Raw genomic sequence first — 21,248 nt, forward strand, 5'->3', positions numbered from 1 at the left:
AGGTGCCATCAGGTAGCCTGATTTCAGATGTGTCCACGTCAACAGGATTATGAGGGAAATAGTTCTTCTTGCAAAGCATGTAAACGTTTTAAAACAAACTATTATATTAATCTGACTAGCCACAATAACTGTACTCTGTGTTGTTGTCCTCCTTTCTCAGGTGCGGTGCCTGCAGCAGGCCAGCAGAAAGCTGGGACCTAAGGAGCAAAACCTGAGACGTGTTCGGAGGACGAGCTCCCGACGCTCAGCCTACGCCTTCTCCCACCAAGAGGGTTATGGAGAGCTAATAACCTCAGGGAAGAACATGAAGGTCTGTCAAATAAACTAATAACAATATATATGTAGTGTAGTGCCAAAACATCAGTTCTGCGCTCTCCATTCTATTTTATTTTATTTTAAATTGTTCCCCATGGGAGAACCCTTTGATGAACCCTTTTCGGTTCCAGATAGAATACTTTTTAAGTTACACGTAGAACCCTCTGTGAAAAGGGTTCTACGTGGAACCCAAAAGGCTTCTTCAAAAGGTCCCCCCCCCCCCCCCCCCCCATGGGGACAGCAGAATAAACTTTTAAGGTTCTAGATAAGAGTGTAAGCCTAAATTTAAAGTGTGTAACTTTATTTTTCAAAACAACATTAAGGTCACCCCCTGCACCGCTGCCCCCTCCCCATCCCTGTCCCCATCGTCCCCTGGTAGGGTCCACAACAGCAGAAGTTTGATAGAGGGCATGTCGAAGAGGAAGGGGGAAACACCGGTAGCCTGTGTCTCTGCTGAGGCCTACGGAACATCCGGAACCTCGGAAGGCAACACTAGAACTCAACAGACTGTAACGGATTCTAATGGTGCTTCCAATGGGGCAGTTCAGACATTACCTTTTACGCCCAGTTTTTAGATTCCTAACAAGCTGTTTGGAGTATAAGATGATCCTGTGCGTCTACACCTGGCTCAGTGAGTAAGAGTTAGAGCATGATGCGGTCAACATCAGGGTCGGGGGGGGTGGGTTCGATTTCCCACATTGGATCGATCGGCCACGTATACAGGTAACTGCCAAAATAATGGAAACACTTGAGTAAATGAGGGTTCTGGCGGCTCTGTTATGGTGCGAGGTGCGTTTTCCTGCCATGGTTTATGTCCACTGAACCCCCTTAGAGGGCAAGGTAAACTCCAATAAATACACAGCCATTCTGAGTGATCACCTTCAACCTATGGTGAAACATTTCTATCCTGATAGGATGACAATGCCCCCTATCCACAGGGAAAGAGTGGTCCCTGTATGGTTTGATGAGCATGAAAACGGTGTAAACCATATGCCCATGGCCATCTCAGTCATCAGATCTCAAACCAATTGAACACTTCTGGGAGATTCTGGAGCAGGTGCCTGAGATAGCATTTTACAACCACCATCAAAAAAACAAAAACCAAATTTAACATTCTTGTGGAAGAATGGTGTCGCATCCCTCCAATAGAGATTCAGGCATTTATAGAATCTATGTCAAGGTGAATTGAAGCTGTTCTGGCTCGTGGTGCCCCAACGCCCTTTTAAGACTCTATATCTTGGTGTTTCCTTTATTTTGGCAGTTACCTGTTTGTCACTGTCAATGTTGACAGTTCTTTGAGTCACTTTGGATAAAAGCGTCTGGTAAATGACTATACTGTGGGCACTGGACAAAGCAGCACACAAGAAAATTGAGAGTAAGTCAAACTCAATCATCAGAGGACATGGGCGCACCAGCAAGCAGACTCCAAAAGAACCCGCACAGTAATATCCAATCAGTTGCTGTTCTGGGATCAACTCATGTTCAAAAAGATCCCTATAGGCTCTAGTCCATCTGAATCAGTGGAGCGGTACAGATATCAATTCTAAGGTCATTTTTTACTATTGAGCCGTCGTCGGCAGTGTTTACCGTGAATGCAGTCTCCGCTAACATTGCCTTTAAATTGAAATCCCACTGTAACGCTTAATTTCCGCGATACGGATTGAATAGAGCCCTAAGCATTTGGAGTTTTGATTTTTGGTGGAGATCTCATTTTCAATAAATGTAGGAGTAGATTGATTTTTTCGGCAGCCTGGGCTGGACAGGTATGAGTTTGGTATCATAGCCACCTGGAAACAGTGATATAATCCAGGTATGTACTTCAGGCTGCTTTAGGAAAACATTAAGCACAACTCTATCCTTGTTAGAACACTGTGTTACAAATCATCTTTTGCCGATGACCATGAATATGCAAAATATGTTATTTAAAAAATATATATAATCTGGTTTTGCACATACAGTAAGTCATCGTGATAATTAAATTAAAATCAGATAGAAACTACCTCAACAAAGATGAGGTTTAGAATGCTGACTGAAAGAATGTTCAGAATGTTCTTGAGGTTTAGAATGCTGACTGAAAGAATGTTCAGAATGTTCTTGAGGTTTAGAATGCTGACTGAAAGAATGTTCAGAATGTTCTTGAGGTTTAGAATGCTGACTGAAAGAATGTTCAGAATGTTCTTGAGGTTTAGAATGCTGACTGAAAGAATGTTCAGAATGTTCTTGAGGTTTAGAATGCTGACTGAAAGAATGTTCAGAATGTTCTTGAGGTTTAGAATGCTGACTGAAAGAATGTTCAGAATGTTCTTGAGGTTTAGAATGCTGACTGAAAGAATGTTCAGAATGTTCTTGAGGTTTAGAATGCTGACTGAAAGAATGTTCAGAATGTTCTTGAGGTTTAGAATGCTGACTGAAAGAATGTTCAGAATGTTCTTGAGGTTTAGAATGCTGACTGAAAGAATGTTCAGAATGTTCTTGAGGTTTAGAATGCTGACTGAAAGAATGTTCAGAATGTTCTTGAGGTTTAGAATGCTGACTGAAAGAATGTTCAGAATGTTCTTGAGGTTTAGAATGCTGACTGAAAGAATGTTCAGAATGTTCTTGAGGTTTAGAATGCTGACTGAAAGAATGTTCAGAATGTTCTTGAGGTTTAGAATGCTGACTGAAAGAATGTTCAGAATGTTCTTGAGGTTTAGAATGCTGACTGAAAGAATGTTCAGAATGTTCTTGAGGTTTAGAATGCTGACTGAAAGAATGTTCAGAATGTTCTTGAGGTTTAGAATGCTGACTGAAAGAATGTTCAGAATGTTCTTGAGGTTTAGAATGCTGACTGAAAGAATGTTCAGAATGTTCTTGAGGTTTAGAATGCTGACTGAAAGAATGGTCAAGATGCATGTTTTTACCTTTAATGGAGAGAACATAATTGTGCCTTTCACAGTTCCTTCTGTTAAGGAATAAAGCATTTATCACCCGTCTGAACATAGACATAACCGTTCAATATTCACAGGAGGTTGGTGGCACCTTTATTGGGGAGGACGGGCTTGTGGTAATGGCTGGAGCGGAATAGATGGAATGGTATCAAATACATCAAACACATGGTTTCCATTCCATTTGCTCCGTTCTGGCCATTATTATGAGCCGTCCTCCCCTCAGCAGCCTCCACTGGTCAAGGTCTTTGTCTGTTCATATCTGTTCATATTGTTGGCTTTATCCTTCATTTAAAGGTGCAACCTGCAATAGTTACAGGCAGCTGTTCAATGGTCGTTGTATACCAATTGCTTTTTAAAGAATATCATGTTGATCTGATGGTCTGTTAGACCGTAAAGCTCCATCTATGAATTTAGGTGTGGTTTAATTTCTCTAGCCCCATCCCTCAGCTTTATGGGCAAAAACAGTGGTGGGGCTGCCGTTCGGCTGAAAAGTGAATCACAGATTGAGACTTTAAAGTGGTATGAAGAGAAAGCTTTCCTGTCAACTTCCTGTAATGAAGGGGAATCCATACTGTAGGGAAGCTCAATGCTAACACTCTGGCTGTCAGCATTCTACAGCCTAATTGCCCTATTGGATCACACACACTCTCTCTCTCTCATACATTGTCAACCTGTCAGACATAGATGTTTCCAGAATGAAAACATTATGTTGTTTCCATTAGGCTTATGCTTTGAATGCTGAAATTCAATACAATCATTTATCATTTACATTTGTTAACATAGATTTTTTTTAATTTTTTTGTTTTGTTTTTAAGCAAAGAATTCATTTAAATCTTGAATGTATTGGTGATGTATCGTTATATTTTACATTTGTTTCTACCGACAAAAACTGAAACACTGTCATTTTATTTGTTAACGTCCGCTTCTTTGAACTTGGAAATAATGTTTTTCAACAACAGTGTGCTTTTTTAAAAATACAAATATACAGCTGTTCATATTGTGTTCGTTGTCTGTTTCTGTGGAGATAATGGAACAGACAGACACAACGTAAACAAAAGCCCTTTACTCCTTCAAAACATACAACACACACAAACACAGCAATGGCAGGAATGTAGTACTGCACTGTGTGGAAAATTATTGTACTTTATATAGCACTGTCCCTTACTAACTGAAATCATTACACTCCCAGAATAAAGTCCCCTTTCTTGTAAAGAAGTTGATCTTGAATCATTAGTTTTAACACTAATTATAACTTCAGTTCTTAGTTATAAATGTCATAATTTTTGCCCCTATAAAATAGTGCCGGTCTTTTTGTGCTATCATGCCAACTTCTTGTCATGTTTGGCTTGAAAATTAAGCAATGAAGTTGGCAAGAGGACAAACAGATCTGGAATCAGACTATAGAAGGAGACAACAGATCTGGGTCCAGGCTATAGAAGGAGACAACAGATCTGAGATCAGGCTATAGAAGTAGACAACAGATCTGGGTCCAGGCTATAGAAGGAGACAACAGATCTGGGACCAGGCTATAGAAGGAGACAACAGATCTGGAACCAGGCTATAGAAGGAGACAACAGATCTGAGATCGGGCTATAGAAGTAGACAACAGATCTGAGATCGGGCTATAGAAGTAGACAACAGATCTGAGATCGGGCTATAGAAGTAGACAACAGATCTGAGATCGGGCTATAGAAGTAGACAACAGATCTGGGTCCAGGCTATAGAAGGAGACAACAGATCTGGGAGCAGGCTATAGACGGAGACAACAGATCTGGGACCAGGCTTTGATTATCATTGCCCTTGAAATTCCAGAATCCTCAACTGTATCATTTTGGCATTAGAATTAGTCATAGTCATGCCTAAAATTATAGTATAAAAAAAAATACTGAAAAGGTGAAACCAGACGGAAAACATTTCACCTCAAAATTGTAAAGAGAAGCAATTTTGATGTCACTCTTCAAGGAAGATGGCCGCCCCTCCACCAGGCTTGGTGACAAACAGACTGTGTTTCTCTAGCTCGGCTCTGCGTGGGTCTGACGTGTAGTACAACTCTCTGACGCTCTTTAGGAAAGACTCCACCTTGTCAGTGGGGACCATGGAGACAGCACAGCCTCCCCAGCCTGCTCCGGTCAGCCGGGATCCCACCGCACCAGACTGCCTGTAGCCAGAGGAAACGTAATAAACATGGAAATAACATGGGACAAAGCACGGTTATAGGAACCTAATCCTTAAATCACGATCTATCAATTAACAATGCAATCAAGCAAGTAAACTTCATCAACAGTTGCACCATCCATTTGTCAAACACACTGCAAACAACTAGTTATAGAGTAGCCAGTGAAATCTAGCATTTTAATGGACAGGTTTGAAAATAGATTTTATCTCAAATGAGACTAATGTCTCACGGACAGTCTACGTAAACATAAAGGCTATCTCACCGAATGACGGCGAGATTGGATTTCTGGGTGAACGAGAGTACAGTGAGAATAACCTGTAAATTGAAGGGTTTTAAAACCCTTAATACAAAAATATAGTTAACTTATAGAAATGGAGTCATTCTGGACTTACAGACATATCTCTACCAGCTGGTCCAGTTCTGGACAGCTGCACTCGTACAGGTCTCTGCAGCTAGAATGACTCTGCTTCATCAGGTCTCCGAGACGCTGCACGCCGTTCGGGGCGGAGGGAGCCTCATCACACACGCTCTTGAACCGCAGTACACGTGCCGCCTCACCGTATACATGCCTGGCCCGCTGGTACAGCTTGAACTGGGTCACTGGGAGGAGAGGACAGGTATTGCAGGTTAAAACCTGTTATTTACCTTTAAGAGTTTTATTTTATTTTAGACGGTATGGAAATATATGGAGGAGACAGGTCTCAAGGAGGGGCAGCTGGAAAGGCAGATGTGGAGAATGAACCTTTTTGAAAATAACATATCCGAGCCTCCACACACAGTATGGTTTGTATCAAAATGGTGGAGGAGGACCTCCTCCCTGCTAGCCTACCAGTTATAATGTACTAGTTATACAGTAGTGATCTGCTAGCCTACGAATTATAATGTACTAGTTATACAGTGGTGATCTGCTAGCCTACCAGTTATAATGTACTAGTTACACAGTAGTGATCTGCTAGCCTACGAATTATAATGTACTAGTTATACAGTGGTGATCTGCTAGCCTACCAGTTATAATGTACTAGTTACACAGTAGTGATCTGCTAGCCTACGAATTATAATGTACTAGTTATACAGTGGTGATCTGCTAGCCTACGAATTATAATGTACTAGTTATACAGTGGTGATCTGCTAGCCTACCAGTTATAATGTACTAGTTATACAGTAGTGATCTGCTAGCCTACGAATTATAATGTACTAGTTATACAGTGGTGATCTGCTAGCCTACCAGTTATAATGTACTAGTTATACAGTAGTGATCTGCTAGCCTACGAATTATAATGTACTAGTTATACAGTAGTGATCTGCTAGCCTACGAATTATAATGTACTAGTTATACAGTAGTGATCTGCTAGCCTACCAGTTATAATGTACTAGTTATACAGTAGTGATCTGCTAGCCTACCAGTTATAATGTACTAGTTATACAGTAGTGATCTGCTAGCCTACCAGTTATAATGTACTATTTATACAGTAGTGATCTGCTAGTCTACTAGTTATAATGTACTAGTTATACAGTGGTGATCTGCTAGTCTACTAGTTATAATGTACTAGTTATACAGTAGTGATCTGCTAGCCTACCAGTTATAATGTACTAGTTATACAGTAGTGATCTGCTAGCCTACCAGTTATAATGTACTAGTTATACAGTGGTGATCTGCTAGTCTACCAGTTATAATGTACTAGTTATACAGTAGTGATCTGCTAGCCTACCAGTTATAATGTACTAGTTATACAGTAGTGATCTGCTAGCCTACCAGTTATAATGTACTAGTTATACAGTAGTGATCTGCTAGTCTACCAGTTATAATGTACTAGTTATACAGTGGTGATCTGCTAGCCTACCAGTTATAATGTACTATTTATACAGTAGTGATCTGCTAGTCTACCAGTTATAATGTACTAGTTATACAGTAGTGATCTGCTAGCCTACCAGTTATAATGTACTAGTTATACAGTAGTGATCTGCTAGCCTACCAGTTATAATGTACTAGTTATACAGTAGTGATCTGCTAGTCTACCAGTTATAATGTACTAGTTACACAGTAGTGATCTGCTAGCCTACCAGTTATAATGTACTAGTTATACAGTGGTGATCTGCTAGCCTACCAGTTATAATGTACTAGTTATACAGTAGTGATCTGCTAGCCTACCAGTTATAATGTACTAGTTATACAGTAGTGATCTGCTAGCCTACCAGTTATAATGTACTAGTTATACAGTGGTGATCTGCTAGCCTACCAGTTATAATGTACTAGTTATACAGTAGTGATCTGCTAGCCTACCAGTTATAATGTACTAGTTATACAGTAGTGATCTGCTAGTCTACCAGTTATAATGTACTAGTTATACAGTGGTGATCTGCTAGTCTACCAGTTATAATGTACTAGTTATACAGTAGTGATCTGCTAGTCTACCAGTTATAATGTACTAGTTACACAGTAGTGATCTGCTAGTCTACCAGTTATAATGTACTAGTTATACAGTGGTGATCTGCTAGTCTACCAGTTATAATGTACTAGTTATACAGTAGTGATCTGATAGCCTACCAGTTATAATGTACTAGTTATACAGTAGTGATCTGCTAGCCTACCAGTTATAATGTACTAGTTATACAGTGATCTGCTAGTCTACCAGTTATAATGTACTAGTTATACAGTAGTGATCTGCTAGCCTACCAGTCATAATGTACTAGTTATACAGTGGTGATCTGCTAGCCTACCAGTTATAATGTACTAGTTACACAGTAGTGATCTGCTAGTCTACCAGTTATAATGTACTAGTTACACAGTAGTGATCAAGGGTTGGAACCGGTTCAAGGAAATTAACAGAAAGCCGCAACATAATGACATTTTTCAAGGAATGAAATGGAACAGGGAACGAAAGTGATCTATACTGTTCCGGAACAGAATTGTTATTTTAAATTAATGGGAACTGGTTAACCGGTTATTTTATGTTGCAGACATTTCCTTCCGGTCCCACAAAAAAACGCAACAAAGAGCCTTTGCAAAGCCCTCACTCTGTCACTCAGGAACTTATTCCAGTGTCTGCATGTCAGCTGAAAATCTTTACCTGTGTCTGTGCTTGTTTAGGCTACCTGCCCCTCCCCCCTCTGAAGAACAGGCTACTGTAGCCCCTCCCCCCTCTGAAGAACAGGCTACTGTAGCCCCTCCCCCTCTGAAGAACAGGTTACTGTAGCCCCTCCCCACTCTGAATATAGGGAGAGAGACTTTTTATTAGTTAGAGAAGAATGGATTCAATTTGTCAATTGTAGTTAAGGATACTATAGGCCTAGTTATCACATTTCACGGTGGATTTATTAACTACAAAAAGATAAAAGAGGTGCTTTTAATTCTGCTGCCGCTCTGCACACACACAAGCTTCTTAGATAGCTAGCTCAAAGGACATTCAAAGTTAATTTTTTATAATTTTATTACCCCTTTTTTATCCCCTTTTTGGTGGTACCCAATTGGTAGTTACAGTCTTGTCTCATCGCTGCAACTCCCGTACAGAAGAGAGGGAAAGGAGAAGGTCAAGAGCCATGAGTCCTCCGAAACACAACCCAACCAAGCCGCACTGCTTCTTGACACAATGCACATCCAACCCGGAAGCCAGCCGCACCAATCAAGTTCCTCCATAGGAGCCGCTCCTCTTAGGTATAATTCTGTGGATCTAATTCAGATAATGCATGTCGTAAAATGCCCAGCGCTTCAAGCCAAGCCTCCTCCTCATCCCTCTCTCCCCACCCTCAAAATGTCAGTCTCAGCTCACTGGTCACCATAGCAACACCCACCCGTAGCACGCACTCCAGCAGTTATATTTCACTGGTCATCCCCAAAGCCAACACTTCCTTTGGCCGCCTTTCCTTACAGTTATCTGCTGCCAATGATTGGGAAGAATTTCAAAAATCACTGAAGCTGGAGTCTTATATCTCCCTCTCTAACTTTAAGCATCAGCTGTCAGAGCAGCTTACCGATCACTGTACCTGTACACAGCCCATCTGTAAATAGCCCACCCAACTACCTCATCCCCATATTATTAGTTACCCTCTTGCTCTTTTGCACCCCAGTATCTCTACTTGCACATCATCATCATCATCATCATCTGCACATCTATCACTCCAGTGTTAATTCTAAATTTTAATTATTTAGCCTCTAGGGCCTATTTATTGCCAGCAACTAGCTTGTCGGCTGCGTCCGCACTGATTGGTGTAAACAACTAGCTTGTCGGCTCCGTCCGCACTGATTGGTGTAAACAACTAGCTTGCCGGCTCCGTCCGCACTGATTGGTCTAAACAACTAGCTTGTCGGCTCCGTCCGCACTGATTGGTGTAAACAACTAGCTTGTCGGCTCCGTCCGCACTGATTGGTGTAAACAACTAGCTTGTCGGCTCCGTCCGCACTGATTGGTGTAAACAACTAGCTTGTCGGCTCCGTCCGCACTGATTGGTGTAAACAACTAGCTTGCCGGCTCCGTCCGCACTGATTGGTGTAAACAACTAGCTTGTCGGCTCCGTCCGCACTGATTGGTGTAAACAACTAGCTTGCCTGCTCTGTCCTCACTGATTGGTCTAAACAACTATCTTGCCTGCTCTGTCCTCACTGATTGGTCTAAACAACTATCTTGCCTGCTCTGTCCTCACTGATTGGTCTAAACAACTATCTTGCCTGCTCTGTCCTCACTGATTGGTCTAAACAACTATCTTGCCTGCTCCGTCCGCACTGATTGGTGTAAACAACTAGCTTGCCGGCTCCGTCCGCACTGATTGGTGTAAACAACTAGCTTGCCGGCTCCGTCCGCACTGATTGGTGTAAACAACTAGCTTGCCGGCTCCGTTCGCACTGATTGGTGAAGTCATTTAATGAGCTAAATGCGTAAACAACTTTTGATTTCACAGGTTTTAAAAAAGGAACAGAAAGGAACGATATAAACCGGTACTTTATGGTTCAAACCGGTTCAGAACTTTATATTGTTGGTCAGAACAGTAGAACGGAAACAAAACAAAATGGTGGTTCTGTTCAGAATGAAACGATTGGAAAATAACTGGTAGTAATACCAGTGTCTTACCGTGCTGTGTGTTGGGGCTAAGGAGGTCTGTACAGAGCTGTTCTGTGGTGATTCCCAGGGCCTTGCAGACCTCATCTCTGCTGTAGGGCTCAGGGTGCAGCACCTCAGCCACCAGCCGCAGCATCTCCTCCAGAGAGGCCTCCAGCTCTGTCTGCACCTGGGACAGCTTCAGCAGCCGGCCCCACTCTAGCCCCCGAGCCTTCGCCAACATCTGAGGAAGACCATAGAGTTATTTAAAGCATACAGGAGACGGCTTCAGCAGGCGGCCTCACTCCAGGTCCCCTCGCTCTGGCCAGAATCGGAGTTGAGAAGACAGTTCGATTCATTCTGGGGTGGCAGGTAGCCTAGTTGTTTGCGCGTTGGGCCAGTAACCGAAAGACTGCTAGATCAAATCCCCCGAGACTGACAAGGTAAAAATCTGCCGTTCTGCCCCCTGAACAAGGCAGTTAACCCACTGTTCCTAGACCGTCATTGAAAATAAGAATTTGTTCTTAACTGACTTGCCTAGTTAAATAAAGGTTAAAAAAATCATTAAAAAAATAAAATAATCACAGTGTTTTGAGGTAAATGCGCACTCTAAGTTTTATCACATCCCTTCTCATTTCAGCTGATTACAATTTGTTTTGATGTACTAGCAGGACAAAACCTTCGAGTGCTTGCTAAGTCATAACATGTGTTGAACGTTCTCTACCAGGCATCTCTAGTGGCATTTGTCATATTCTATTTATTTCTACGATGTTGACAACACCAATATCAATTGGGACCCGCTGTAATAATAATAATAATTAACCTTGGTGGCTATGCGACACTCGACCACCCGGATGTTGAAGTGAGACGTAGCAGCCTTGTTCATCTCAACGCAGCAGTTAGAGATGACGAACACTGCTCCTTCAGGGAGACGTACGTCAGACGCCCGCAGAGGGTGGAACTCAATCAGCTTGGCCTGGGACAACGACAAAGAGACAGATCGAGAACTAATAACAAGCACTAACAAACTAGAGAATATAGTAACTGTACAGAAGTTCATTAAACTGTTTAACTTATTACAACACAGCAGCAGCACCACACACTAATACACACTAATACACGCTAATAAACACCAATACACGCTAATAAACACTAATACACACTAATAAACACCAATACACACTAATAAACACCAATACACACTAACACACACTAATAAACACTAATAAACACCAATACACACTAATAACACCAATACACACTAATACACACTAACACACACTAATAAACACTAATACACACTAATAAACACTCCCTGGTATACAGAATGTGTGTGTGTGTATGTGTGTGTGTATGTGTGTTTGATTACAGTTCCTTCCTCTGCCAGTGTGTGTGTGTGTGTATGTATGTGTGTGTATGTATGTGTGTGTGTGTATGTATGTGTGTGTATGTGTGTGTATGTTTGCCTACAGTTCCTTCCTCTGCCAGGAATGAGATGGACTGGTCCATGCCCCCACCCTCAGTGCCAATGTAGCGCTCACACTTGGCTGAAATCTCCGCCAGCGCCACCTGGTGGACAGAAAAGGGAACAGTCTATGTCTACTGTTTAGCTTACCAGACTTTACAGCAATATTCATTAACACACTTCTGGCTCAGCAACATGGTGCATCAAAGTGTTGACAGAAATACAACTCCTAAAAATAATTGAAATACATTTGACATTGATCTTGTCTCAGCAATTCATGATCTGAATCTTGTCTCAGCAATTCATGATCTGAATCTTGTCTCGGCAATTCATGATCTGAATCTTGTCTGGGCATATAATATTCTAGAGTGTTGTTTTTAACAAAGTGCAGTAGGTTACCCGAGACATTCACTGAATACATGCCTCTGTACTGTACTACCTTGTTGAGGGACTTGTGGTTAACCTCCATAGTGAGGAGCGCAGCACAGCAGACCAGGGCACTGGAGCTGGACAGGCCTGAGCTAGCCGGGATGGTCCCGTCCACAACACACTTCATCCCAGACAGAGGAACCTTCCCTAGGTGCTCCTGGTGAGGACGATGATGATGATGACGATGATATAACACCATGTTGAACAATGCCTCATGTTTATGTTTGATATGGTTAATACTGTAGCAACATGATAGATAGAGATAGATTATAGATAGATAGATAGATAGATAGATAGATAGATAGATAGATAGATAGATAGATAGATAGATAGATAGATAGATAGATAGATAGGACAGACAAAGTTGATATGACGAAGATGAAGAAGAACAGTAGAATAGAACAACATGAAGAAGAACAGTAGAATAGAACAACAGGAAGAAGAACAGCAGAATAGAACAACAGGAAGAAGAAGAACAGTAGAATAGAACAACAGGAAGAAGAACAGTAGAATAGAACAACATGAAGAAGAACAGCAGAATAGAACAACAGGAAGAAGAACAGCAGAATAGAACAACAGGAAGAAGAACAGCAGAATAGAACAACAGGAAGAAGAACAGCAGAATAGAACAGTAGAATAGAACAACAGGAAGAAGAACAGTAGAAAAGAACAGTAGAATAGAACAACAGGAAGAAGAACAGTAGAATAGAACAACAGGAAGAAGAACAGTAGAATAGAACAACAGGAAGAAGAACAGTAGAATAGAACAACAGGAAGAAGAACAGCAGAATAGAACAACAGGAAGAAGAACAGTAGAATAGAACAACAGGAAGAAGAACAGCAGAATAGAACAACAGGAAGAAGAACAGTAGAATAGAACAACAGGAAGAAGAACAGCAGAATAGAACAGGAAGAAGAACAGTAGAATAGAACAACAGGAAGAAGAACAGCAGAATAGAACAACAGGAAGAAGAACAGCAGAATAGAACAACAGGAAGAAGAACAGTAGAATAGAACAACAGGAAGAAGAACGGTAGAAAAGAACAGTAGAATAGAACAACAGGAAGAAGAACAGCAGAATAGAACAACAGGAAGAAGAACAGCAGAATAGAACAACAGGAAGAAGAACAGCAGAATAGAACAGTAGAATAGAACAACAGGAAGAAGAACAGCAGAAAAGACCAGTAGAATAGAACAACAAGAAGGACATATACAGGATATTAAAGTAATTACCAGAGTCTACATGACTCACCTGAATCCCTTTCACCCCACAGAGAAAGTAATAGTACCACTGAGGATTGTCCTTGTCTATCTCAATATCTTCTGAAGAGACTGTGAAGTCCCTGTAAAAAAAAAAACACACACCATTTTATGATTTTGAGAGAGCCGTCTCTAATGAAATAACATTTGATAGTTAATCCAATACAGTCGTCAATTCGTCTAGATGGGCAGCAAATCAAGACAGATTCTGGAAGATCCTTACATATGATGAGTATAGGTGAATTGCATGTGCATAAAAAGCTTGGTGTGGAGATTATTTGGCAGATCTTACTTGTATTTAGGTTCTGTGTTGGCCAGGTAGATTTTCTTGGAATCATTGACAGTGACAGCAGCCAGAATACTCTGCTCAATAGCCATTGGGAGCACAGCATAACCACAGTAGTCGATGTGTTCTCCTAACAGTAATGAATTAAGAAAGACAACGTTTGAGTTTACGGTTACGATTTAGAGCTAGCCCTTGTGAAGGATCACATTGATATATTTTTTTTCCTGTACTTGTCTTTATACTGTATTTATGGATTTCTGCGTTATAATAGCATAGCTATATAGATATGAAATGTGTTTACATACCTATTAGATTCACTCTTCCAGGAGCTTGCGCATAAAAAAGAGGAGCTTCTCCATACTTTTTCTCGAAGGCCTCTTTCAGATTTTGCAACCTAGGAATACAATACATCGGGGAAATTGCAAATGACTGCCCAATTCAAGGAGTGATTTGAGGAGTAAAAAAAACTGTCTTAGTTTACTGTAGCCTACTATAAAATGTTTAATACATGCATGGATAGTTTTAGCAACTGTAATTACCCGTACTATTTCGAAAATTATCAAGATAACTCACCTTTTATTTGCACTTATCAGAATCTTTGTCTTTGGCGGGTGTGCTGCCATTTTTTCAAACCAAATACCAGTTCTTACCGGTTGGTTTTAGACTATTGTTAAATCACCAAATCTAATTGCACCTAGATCTATCTGGAGTACTGTACTGAGGAAAAATATAGAAACACACCTAATACTATCAGCTGACTGTCACACGAGAGTCCCGGATATTATTGAAAAGCTGATCTACGACCAGCTCTTCCCACCAAAACCACTACCTCAAACGCTTTCTGTTAAACAAAGTAACTGTTTCTAGACCAGCTGTAAACACATTCATTGTAACGAAACGTAACAATACGGAAGAGTAGGAAAGGGCCAGTTCAAAGGAATCACGATTCACTCACATGTTCACGCTGCGCAGCAAGGCATTGGTTGCGGATGACGTAGTAGCTAGTATCTTTGCTGCGACTGTCTGCTGCCACTAGCAAGGTTGCTATCGATCTAGCTAGCTTCGTAGTAAAGATGTCTGATATGGAAGATGACTTCATGTGCGATGATGAAGAGGATTATGATCTGGTAAACTCCTCAGAAGTAAATATATATGGATATTGTAGCTGATTACCATATACAACTTGTTTAGCTAGCTAGCTAATCAGCGTAAACATTCCATGTTGCACTCCACTTTGTAGCTAGCTAGCTAGCAGCTGAACTAGCTGTTGATGGTTCTCCCATCATTGACAGCTAACTGTTAGCTAGTTAGCCAGCTATGTCTCTAATGATTAGTTCAGTTACTATTGCAAGTTTCAACTAATTGTTGTTAAACCTTTTGCACCATTAAATGATCCAGCTGTTCGCTTCACAAATCACCAAAACAACACATATCATGAGCTAGTTAGCTGAATATCAATAGGTGGGTGTTGATCTTGTAAACTGCAGTGATGATGAATTGTGTGATTTCAGGAATACTCAGAGGACAGCAACTCTGAGCCCAATGTTGATTTGGAGAATCAATACTACAATTCAAAGGCCCTAAAGGAGGATGACCCCAAAGCAGCTCTCAGCAGCTTCCAGAAGGTTAGTTATCACACACACACATACATCACCGCAGGCTGGTGAGGGGAGGACGGCTCATAATAATGGCAGGAATGGAGTAGTATCAAACCATGTATTTGTAATGATACCATTCTGGCCGTTACTAGGAGCCTGTCCTCTCCAATTAAGGTGCCAGCAGCCACCTGTGGCTATCCTTTGCTTCTACACCTGCATTGCTTGCTGTTTGGGGTTTCAGGCTGGGGGTTTCTGTACAACACTTTGAGATATCAGCTGATGTAAGAAGGGATTTATATAAATACATTTGAAATGCTTCTTTCTTAAACCAGGTCTTAGAGCTGGAGGGTGAGAAAGGAGAATGGGGTTTCAAAGCCTTGAAACAGATGATTAAGATAAACTTCAAACTGGTAAGCAGCAGACATGACAGTAAATATGCCGTAGCATATATATATATATATATATTCAATATTTAGAAAATATATTCTTCATTGTGCTAAATATTTGATCAAATTTGTTCATGTTTTGTAAAGAACTGCTACCATCCTGTACTGCCTAAATTAGCATTTGAATTACATATTTTTTTTTCTTCTTTTTTTCCCTCCAGACAAATTTCCCTGAAATGATGAACAGGTACAAGCAGCTGTTGACATACATCCGGAGTGCAGTTACAAGAAACTATTCTGAAAAATCCATCAATTCCATCCTTGATTATATCTCAACGTCAAAGCAGGTAATGTTTGTGACATTTTAAGAACGAACAATGGTGCACAGAATCAAGTATAAATCTGAGCTGTATTGAATTATGGAAAAGTGTCTCAACTCTTAGGGTTGGTTCTCAATACCCTGATTTAAAGCTAGTCCTGGACGTATATGCATGCAAAATTGAGAATCCCCTGAATGTGGGGTTCCCGGGTGGCGCAGAGGTCTAAGGCACTGCAGTGCTAGCTGTGCCACCAGAGAATCTGGGTTCGAGCCCAGGCTCTGTCGCAGCCGGCCGTGACCGGGAGGTCCATGGGGCGACGCACAATTGGCCCAGCGTCGTTCAGGTTAGGGAGGGTTAGGTGGGCAGGGATATCCTTGTCTCAACGCGCACTAGCGACTCCTGTGGTGGGCCGGGCACAGTGCACGCTGACCAGATCGCTAGGTGTATGGTGTTTCCTCCGACACATTGGTACGGCTGGCTTCCGGGTTGGATGGACATTGTGTCAAGAAGCAGTGCGGCTTGGTTGGGTTGTGTTTCGGAGGACGCACGGCTCTCGACCTTCGCCTCTCCCGAGTCCGTACGGGAGTTGCAGCAATGAGACAAGACTGTAACTACTACCAATTGGATACCACGAAATTGGGGAGAAAAAAAGAGAAAACCTCCTGAATGTAAACATTGTGCAGAGGGCCTACTTGACTTCTTTATTTATTTTCAGATGGACTTGCTGCAAGAGTTTTATGAAACAACGTTGGATGCATTAAAGGATGCCAAAAACGACAGGCTTTGGTTTAAAACCAACACTAAAGTATGCTTGATTTTAAAACTTTTCATATAATGTCATTGATTCCATCCACAATATCATAATTTTTTTAATGCAATCCAAAAAACTTGTGGCATATCATTTTTATGGAGACACTGAGGTTGATACTTGTGTAATTTAGTTTCATTCCTCACTCCTCCTTGTCCTATGCTTTAGCTTGGGAAGTTGTACCTGGAGAGAGAAGAGTATGGTAAGCTTCAGAAGATCCTGAGGCAGCTGCACCAGTCCTGTCAGGTGAAGAAACACTCCTCATCAATGCAATCAGAGGTTTTCACAGAGGTCTTTACAGAGGTTTTACCACCAAATCTAATTCAGCATTATAACATCATAATGAAAAACATTCTTGTGTGTTCTTAGTGACAATAGATCATTGGAATCATATTGTATGATTGTAGCCTGGTCTGAGATCTGTTTGTACTGTTTGGACAACTCCTATGGCTGTTGTCGTGACCACAGGAGGCAAGAGAACACAAACAGATCTGACGCTGGGCTAGTATGATTGTGGAATCATTGTGGAAATCTAGAATGCCCTGTTCGTCCTCAAGTGTCTGTGTGAAATTATCTCTCAAGTATTTGTCCCATGTTCTGTCTTGGTGTATAGACGGATGATTAGTATTTGTTCCATGTTCTGTCTTGGTGTATAGATGGATGATTAGTATTTGTCCCATATTTTGTCTTGGTGTATAGACGGATGATTAGTATTTGTCCCATATTTTGTCTTGGTGTATAGATGGATGATTAGTATTTGTTCCATGTTCTGTCTTGGTGTATAGACGGATGATTAGTATTTGTCCCATGCTTTGTCTTGGTGTATAGACGGATGATTAGTATTTGTCCCGTGTTCTGTCCTGGTGTATAGACGGATGATTAGTATTTGTCCCGTGTTCTGTCCTGGTGTATAGACGGATGATTAGTATTTGTCCCGTGTTCTGTCTTGGTGTATAGACGGATGACGGTGAGGATGACCTGAAGAAAGGCACCCAGCTCTTGGAGATCTATGCTCTGGAGATCCAGATGTACACGGCCCAGAAGAACAACAAGAAGCTGAAGGCCCTGTATGAACAGTCTCTACACATCAAGTCTGCCATCCCTCACCCTCTCATCATGGGAGTCATCAGAGGTAGACACATCTCTACCTTAACTATATAACCACATCTCTATCTTAACTATATAACCACGTCTCTACCTTAACTATATAACCACGTCTCTACCTTAACTATATAACCACGTCTCTACCTTAACTATATAACCACGTCTCTACCTTAACTATATAACCACGTCTCTACCTTAACTATATAACCACGTCTCTACCTTAACTATATAACCACGTCTCTACCTTAACTATATAACCACGTCTCTACCTTAACTATATAACCACGTCTCTACCTTAACTATATAACCACGTCTCTACCTTAACTATATAACCACGTCTCTACCTTAACTATATAACCACGTCTCTACCTTAACTATATAACCACGTCTCTACCTTAACTATATAACCACGTCTCTACCTTAACTATATAACCACGTCTCTACCTTAACTATATAACCACGTCTCTACCTTAACTATATAACCACGTCTCTACCTTAACTATATAACCACGTCTCTACCTTAACTATATAACCACGTCTCTACCTTAACTATATAACCACGTCTCTACCTACGCCTTAACTATATAACCCAGACACATTCAAGGGCTCTTTCTCAGGAGTTTTCACTTATTTTCTGGCATCCTCTCTCCTCTTTCTCAAATCGTATTGGAGAAAGAAGATCCAAGGTCTCTGCTCTGTGACCTCGTCCTCCAATGAATGTTAAGTAGGAGGCAAGTAGAGAGGATCCTTAGTCAGGACCATGTTGTCCAGTCTCTTGTTTTTCTTTTCTCCAGAGTGTGGAGGTAAAATGCATTTGAGAGAAGGGGAGTTTGAGAAGGCTCACACAGACTTCTTCGAGGCGTTTAAGAACTACGATGAATCAGGAAGTCCTCGACGGACCACCTGTCTGAAGTACCTGGTGTTGGCCAACATGCTGATGAAGTCTGGAATTAACCCTTTCGACTCACAGGAGGTATGAAACATCTCATTAGTGATAAGAGATGAATCCCCAGACCCTGATATCATCATTATTATTATTATTATTATTTATTTTTTAAACCAACTAGTCCTAGAATAACTTTTTCAATGAAGGTGGGAAAAATTGTTTTTATTGATTAATCTCTATAGTACAGACTTTTTAGAGTTTGCTTATGTAAAGAGGTCCTAAACATATTGCATTAAGGAGCCTATCACAATATAATAACCTGCTCATAAAGTAAATGACTCCAGAAGGTTCCTATTTTAGTGATCATGGTGTATTGGTACAGTTTGCATGGCGTTGGGAGTATCTTTCCTCATGCTGACATTTGTTCCTCTTAGGCTAAACCCTATAAAAATGATCCAGACATCCTTGCAATGACTAACTTGGTCAGGTAAGACTGCACCTCATTCACTATTACAATCTAACTTTTCTTTGGAAGTGTTTTTGCTTTGGCTGTTTGTCTACACATGGTCTGTTACACAAACGGTTTGATTATTGAATGCAAACTACTGTTAACCCCCTCCTCCAGTTCCTACCAGAACAATGACATCACAGAGTTTGAGAAGATCCTGAAAACCAATCACAGTAACATAATGGATGATCCGTTCATAAGGGAACATATAGAAGGTGTGGTTTAGACGTCACTTTCAGCTTGATGTGTTTTCCGTTAATGTTATTACTTCATTAGTAAGTTAGTAAACGTGCTTTTAACAAGTTATAAATCAGTATACCTGAAGGCGGGTCAAAGTGTTACATGAACGTTCCGTCTATTTAATCATTGATTTTCTTGATTTTTTTGTCTTTCAGAGTTATTACGAAATATAAGGACGCAAGTGCTTATCAAATTAATCAAGCCTTACACGAGAATACACATACCTTTTATGTCCAAGGTAAGATCTATCTCTAACATTTAATATTTTATTTTGAATTAAAAAAAATATATATTTTCTCTAATTTTTGAAGTTTATAAATAAACGTTGTTTTTTTTGGTCTCCTTCAGGAATTAAACATTGATGTCTGTGACGTGGAAAGCCTTCTAGTTCAATGCATTCTAGACGGGTAAATTGCATGTTGATAATTATAATAATTAAAAAAAATTTTTTTTAATGAATTTACCATAATTGACCTTCTATTTCTTACGATACCTGTCAGCACGATCAACGGCCGTATCGACCAAGTCAACCAACTGTTGGAGCTGGATCACCAGAAGAGGAACGGCGCCCGATACATGGCTTTAGATAAATGGACGAATCAGCTGAATACTCTCAACCAGGCCATCGTCAGCAAACTGGCCTAATCAGTAGTGTAACTGAAAAAAGGTTACTAATTCGATGTTGCGAGGGGAGGGGGTATATCCACATGAGTAGTGAGTTAACCCAATTCACCTCATTTACAGTAGCAGTAAGCTTCCTTTTCAAGATGACCGTAATAGATTGATGATTTCCACAGCTTCCAATATCAATCTTACAGTCACTTCTAGTTATGTAACTGATTATTTAAAAGGTAGAAGTCAGAGGTGCCAGTTGCCCAGCTTGTGTTTCTTGGCCTAGGGCCACTTTACTGGTCACAGATTAATAGTCCTGGACTAAGAAGCATGTTCAATGAGAGCTACGCTTAATCGGTGTCCGGGAAACCGGTCCCTAGTGTCCCGAAACCAACAGAGAGAAGACTGTAAAATCCATTTCCTATAGTGAAGCATGTCCACTCTACCACAGTATTGCCCCCTTCTAAGGAAATGTGAATACACAAATGTATTAATGATGGTGAGCAGTGAGAACGTTTCATGTCAAAATCAGCATGACTTTTTTTCTGCAAGATGTCCAGTGTTCGCTGTACAGTCTTTCATAAAATGGAGATCCAGATTTCATATGGTACATTGTTGTGATACTGTTAAAGACACATTTTAGCTTTTGTTTTGTTACTGAAATAAAAAGGTAATTGTTGCTTCACTCTTTAACTTTTTATTGTTATTTTTTATTTATTTTTTTACAAATCATGTGTAGCCAGCCGGTGACTGATCTGTAAATATCACACAGCAACAACCAGGGGTGTAATGGTGAAGTGGGCATACCCTAATTTTGCCAAAAATGTACCAAGCCTGTCTGCCCGGCGAAGGAAAAAAATTATTTGACATACAGTGCGTTCGGAAAGTATTCAGACCC

At 40.7% G+C, this 21,248-nt stretch overlaps 3 protein-coding genes across 4 annotated transcripts in view; 2 read left to right on the top strand and 1 right to left on the bottom strand.

The window, feature by feature from the left end:
• The window catches only part of atp8b4 (ATPase phospholipid transporting 8B4), a 56,719-nt gene extending 55,947 nt beyond the window's left edge, over nt 1-772 (top strand). Inside the window, exons 28-29 of the mRNA XM_039016984.1 lie at nt 161-310; nt 695-772. Coding sequence (XP_038872912.1) covers nt 161-310; nt 695-772 — 228 coding nt within the window. The remainder of the gene's footprint in view (nt 1-160; nt 311-694) is intronic.
• Nucleotides 773-4,724: 3,952 nt separating this feature from the next.
• galk2 (galactokinase 2) lies at nt 4,725-14,655 on the bottom strand. The gene is made up of 10 exons (XM_039017802.1): nt 14,462-14,655; nt 14,194-14,282; nt 13,895-14,018; nt 13,595-13,685; nt 12,353-12,499; nt 11,919-12,017; nt 11,272-11,424; nt 10,482-10,692; nt 5,811-6,018; nt 4,725-5,400 (listed from the first exon to the last, which is right to left on the bottom strand). Exons 1-10 carry the CDS (start codon nt 14,509-14,511, stop codon nt 5,193-5,195), a joined length of 1,380 nt encoding a protein of 459 aa, XP_038873730.1. The 5' UTR covers nt 14,512-14,655; the 3' UTR covers nt 4,725-5,192.
• Nucleotides 14,656-14,891: 236 nt separating this feature from the next.
• Nucleotides 14,892-21,043, top strand: LOC120066440 (COP9 signalosome complex subunit 2-like). Of its 2 annotated transcripts, none has more exons than XM_039017805.1 (13): nt 14,892-15,015; nt 15,400-15,513; nt 15,819-15,896; nt 16,094-16,219; nt 16,908-16,997; nt 17,169-17,246; nt 17,958-18,132; nt 18,899-19,077; nt 19,425-19,477; nt 19,616-19,713; nt 19,894-19,976; nt 20,087-20,145; nt 20,239-21,043. In XM_039017805.1, the coding sequence occupies exons 1-13, from the start codon at nt 14,962-14,964 to the stop codon at nt 20,381-20,383; spliced, it is 1,332 nt and encodes a 443-aa protein (XP_038873733.1). In that variant the 5' UTR covers nt 14,892-14,961; the 3' UTR covers nt 20,384-21,043. The 2 variants fall into 2 exon arrangements, with proteins under 2 accessions (XP_038873733.1, XP_038873731.1); XM_039017803.1 differs by having other exon boundaries at nt 14,895-15,030.
• Nucleotides 21,044-21,248: the final 205 nt, after the last annotated feature.

This window comes from Salvelinus namaycush, chromosome 21 (assembly GCF_016432855.1).
Source record: "Salvelinus namaycush isolate Seneca chromosome 21, SaNama_1.0, whole genome shotgun sequence".
In the NCBI taxonomy this organism is placed as follows: domain Eukaryota; kingdom Metazoa; phylum Chordata; class Actinopteri; order Salmoniformes; family Salmonidae; genus Salvelinus; species Salvelinus namaycush.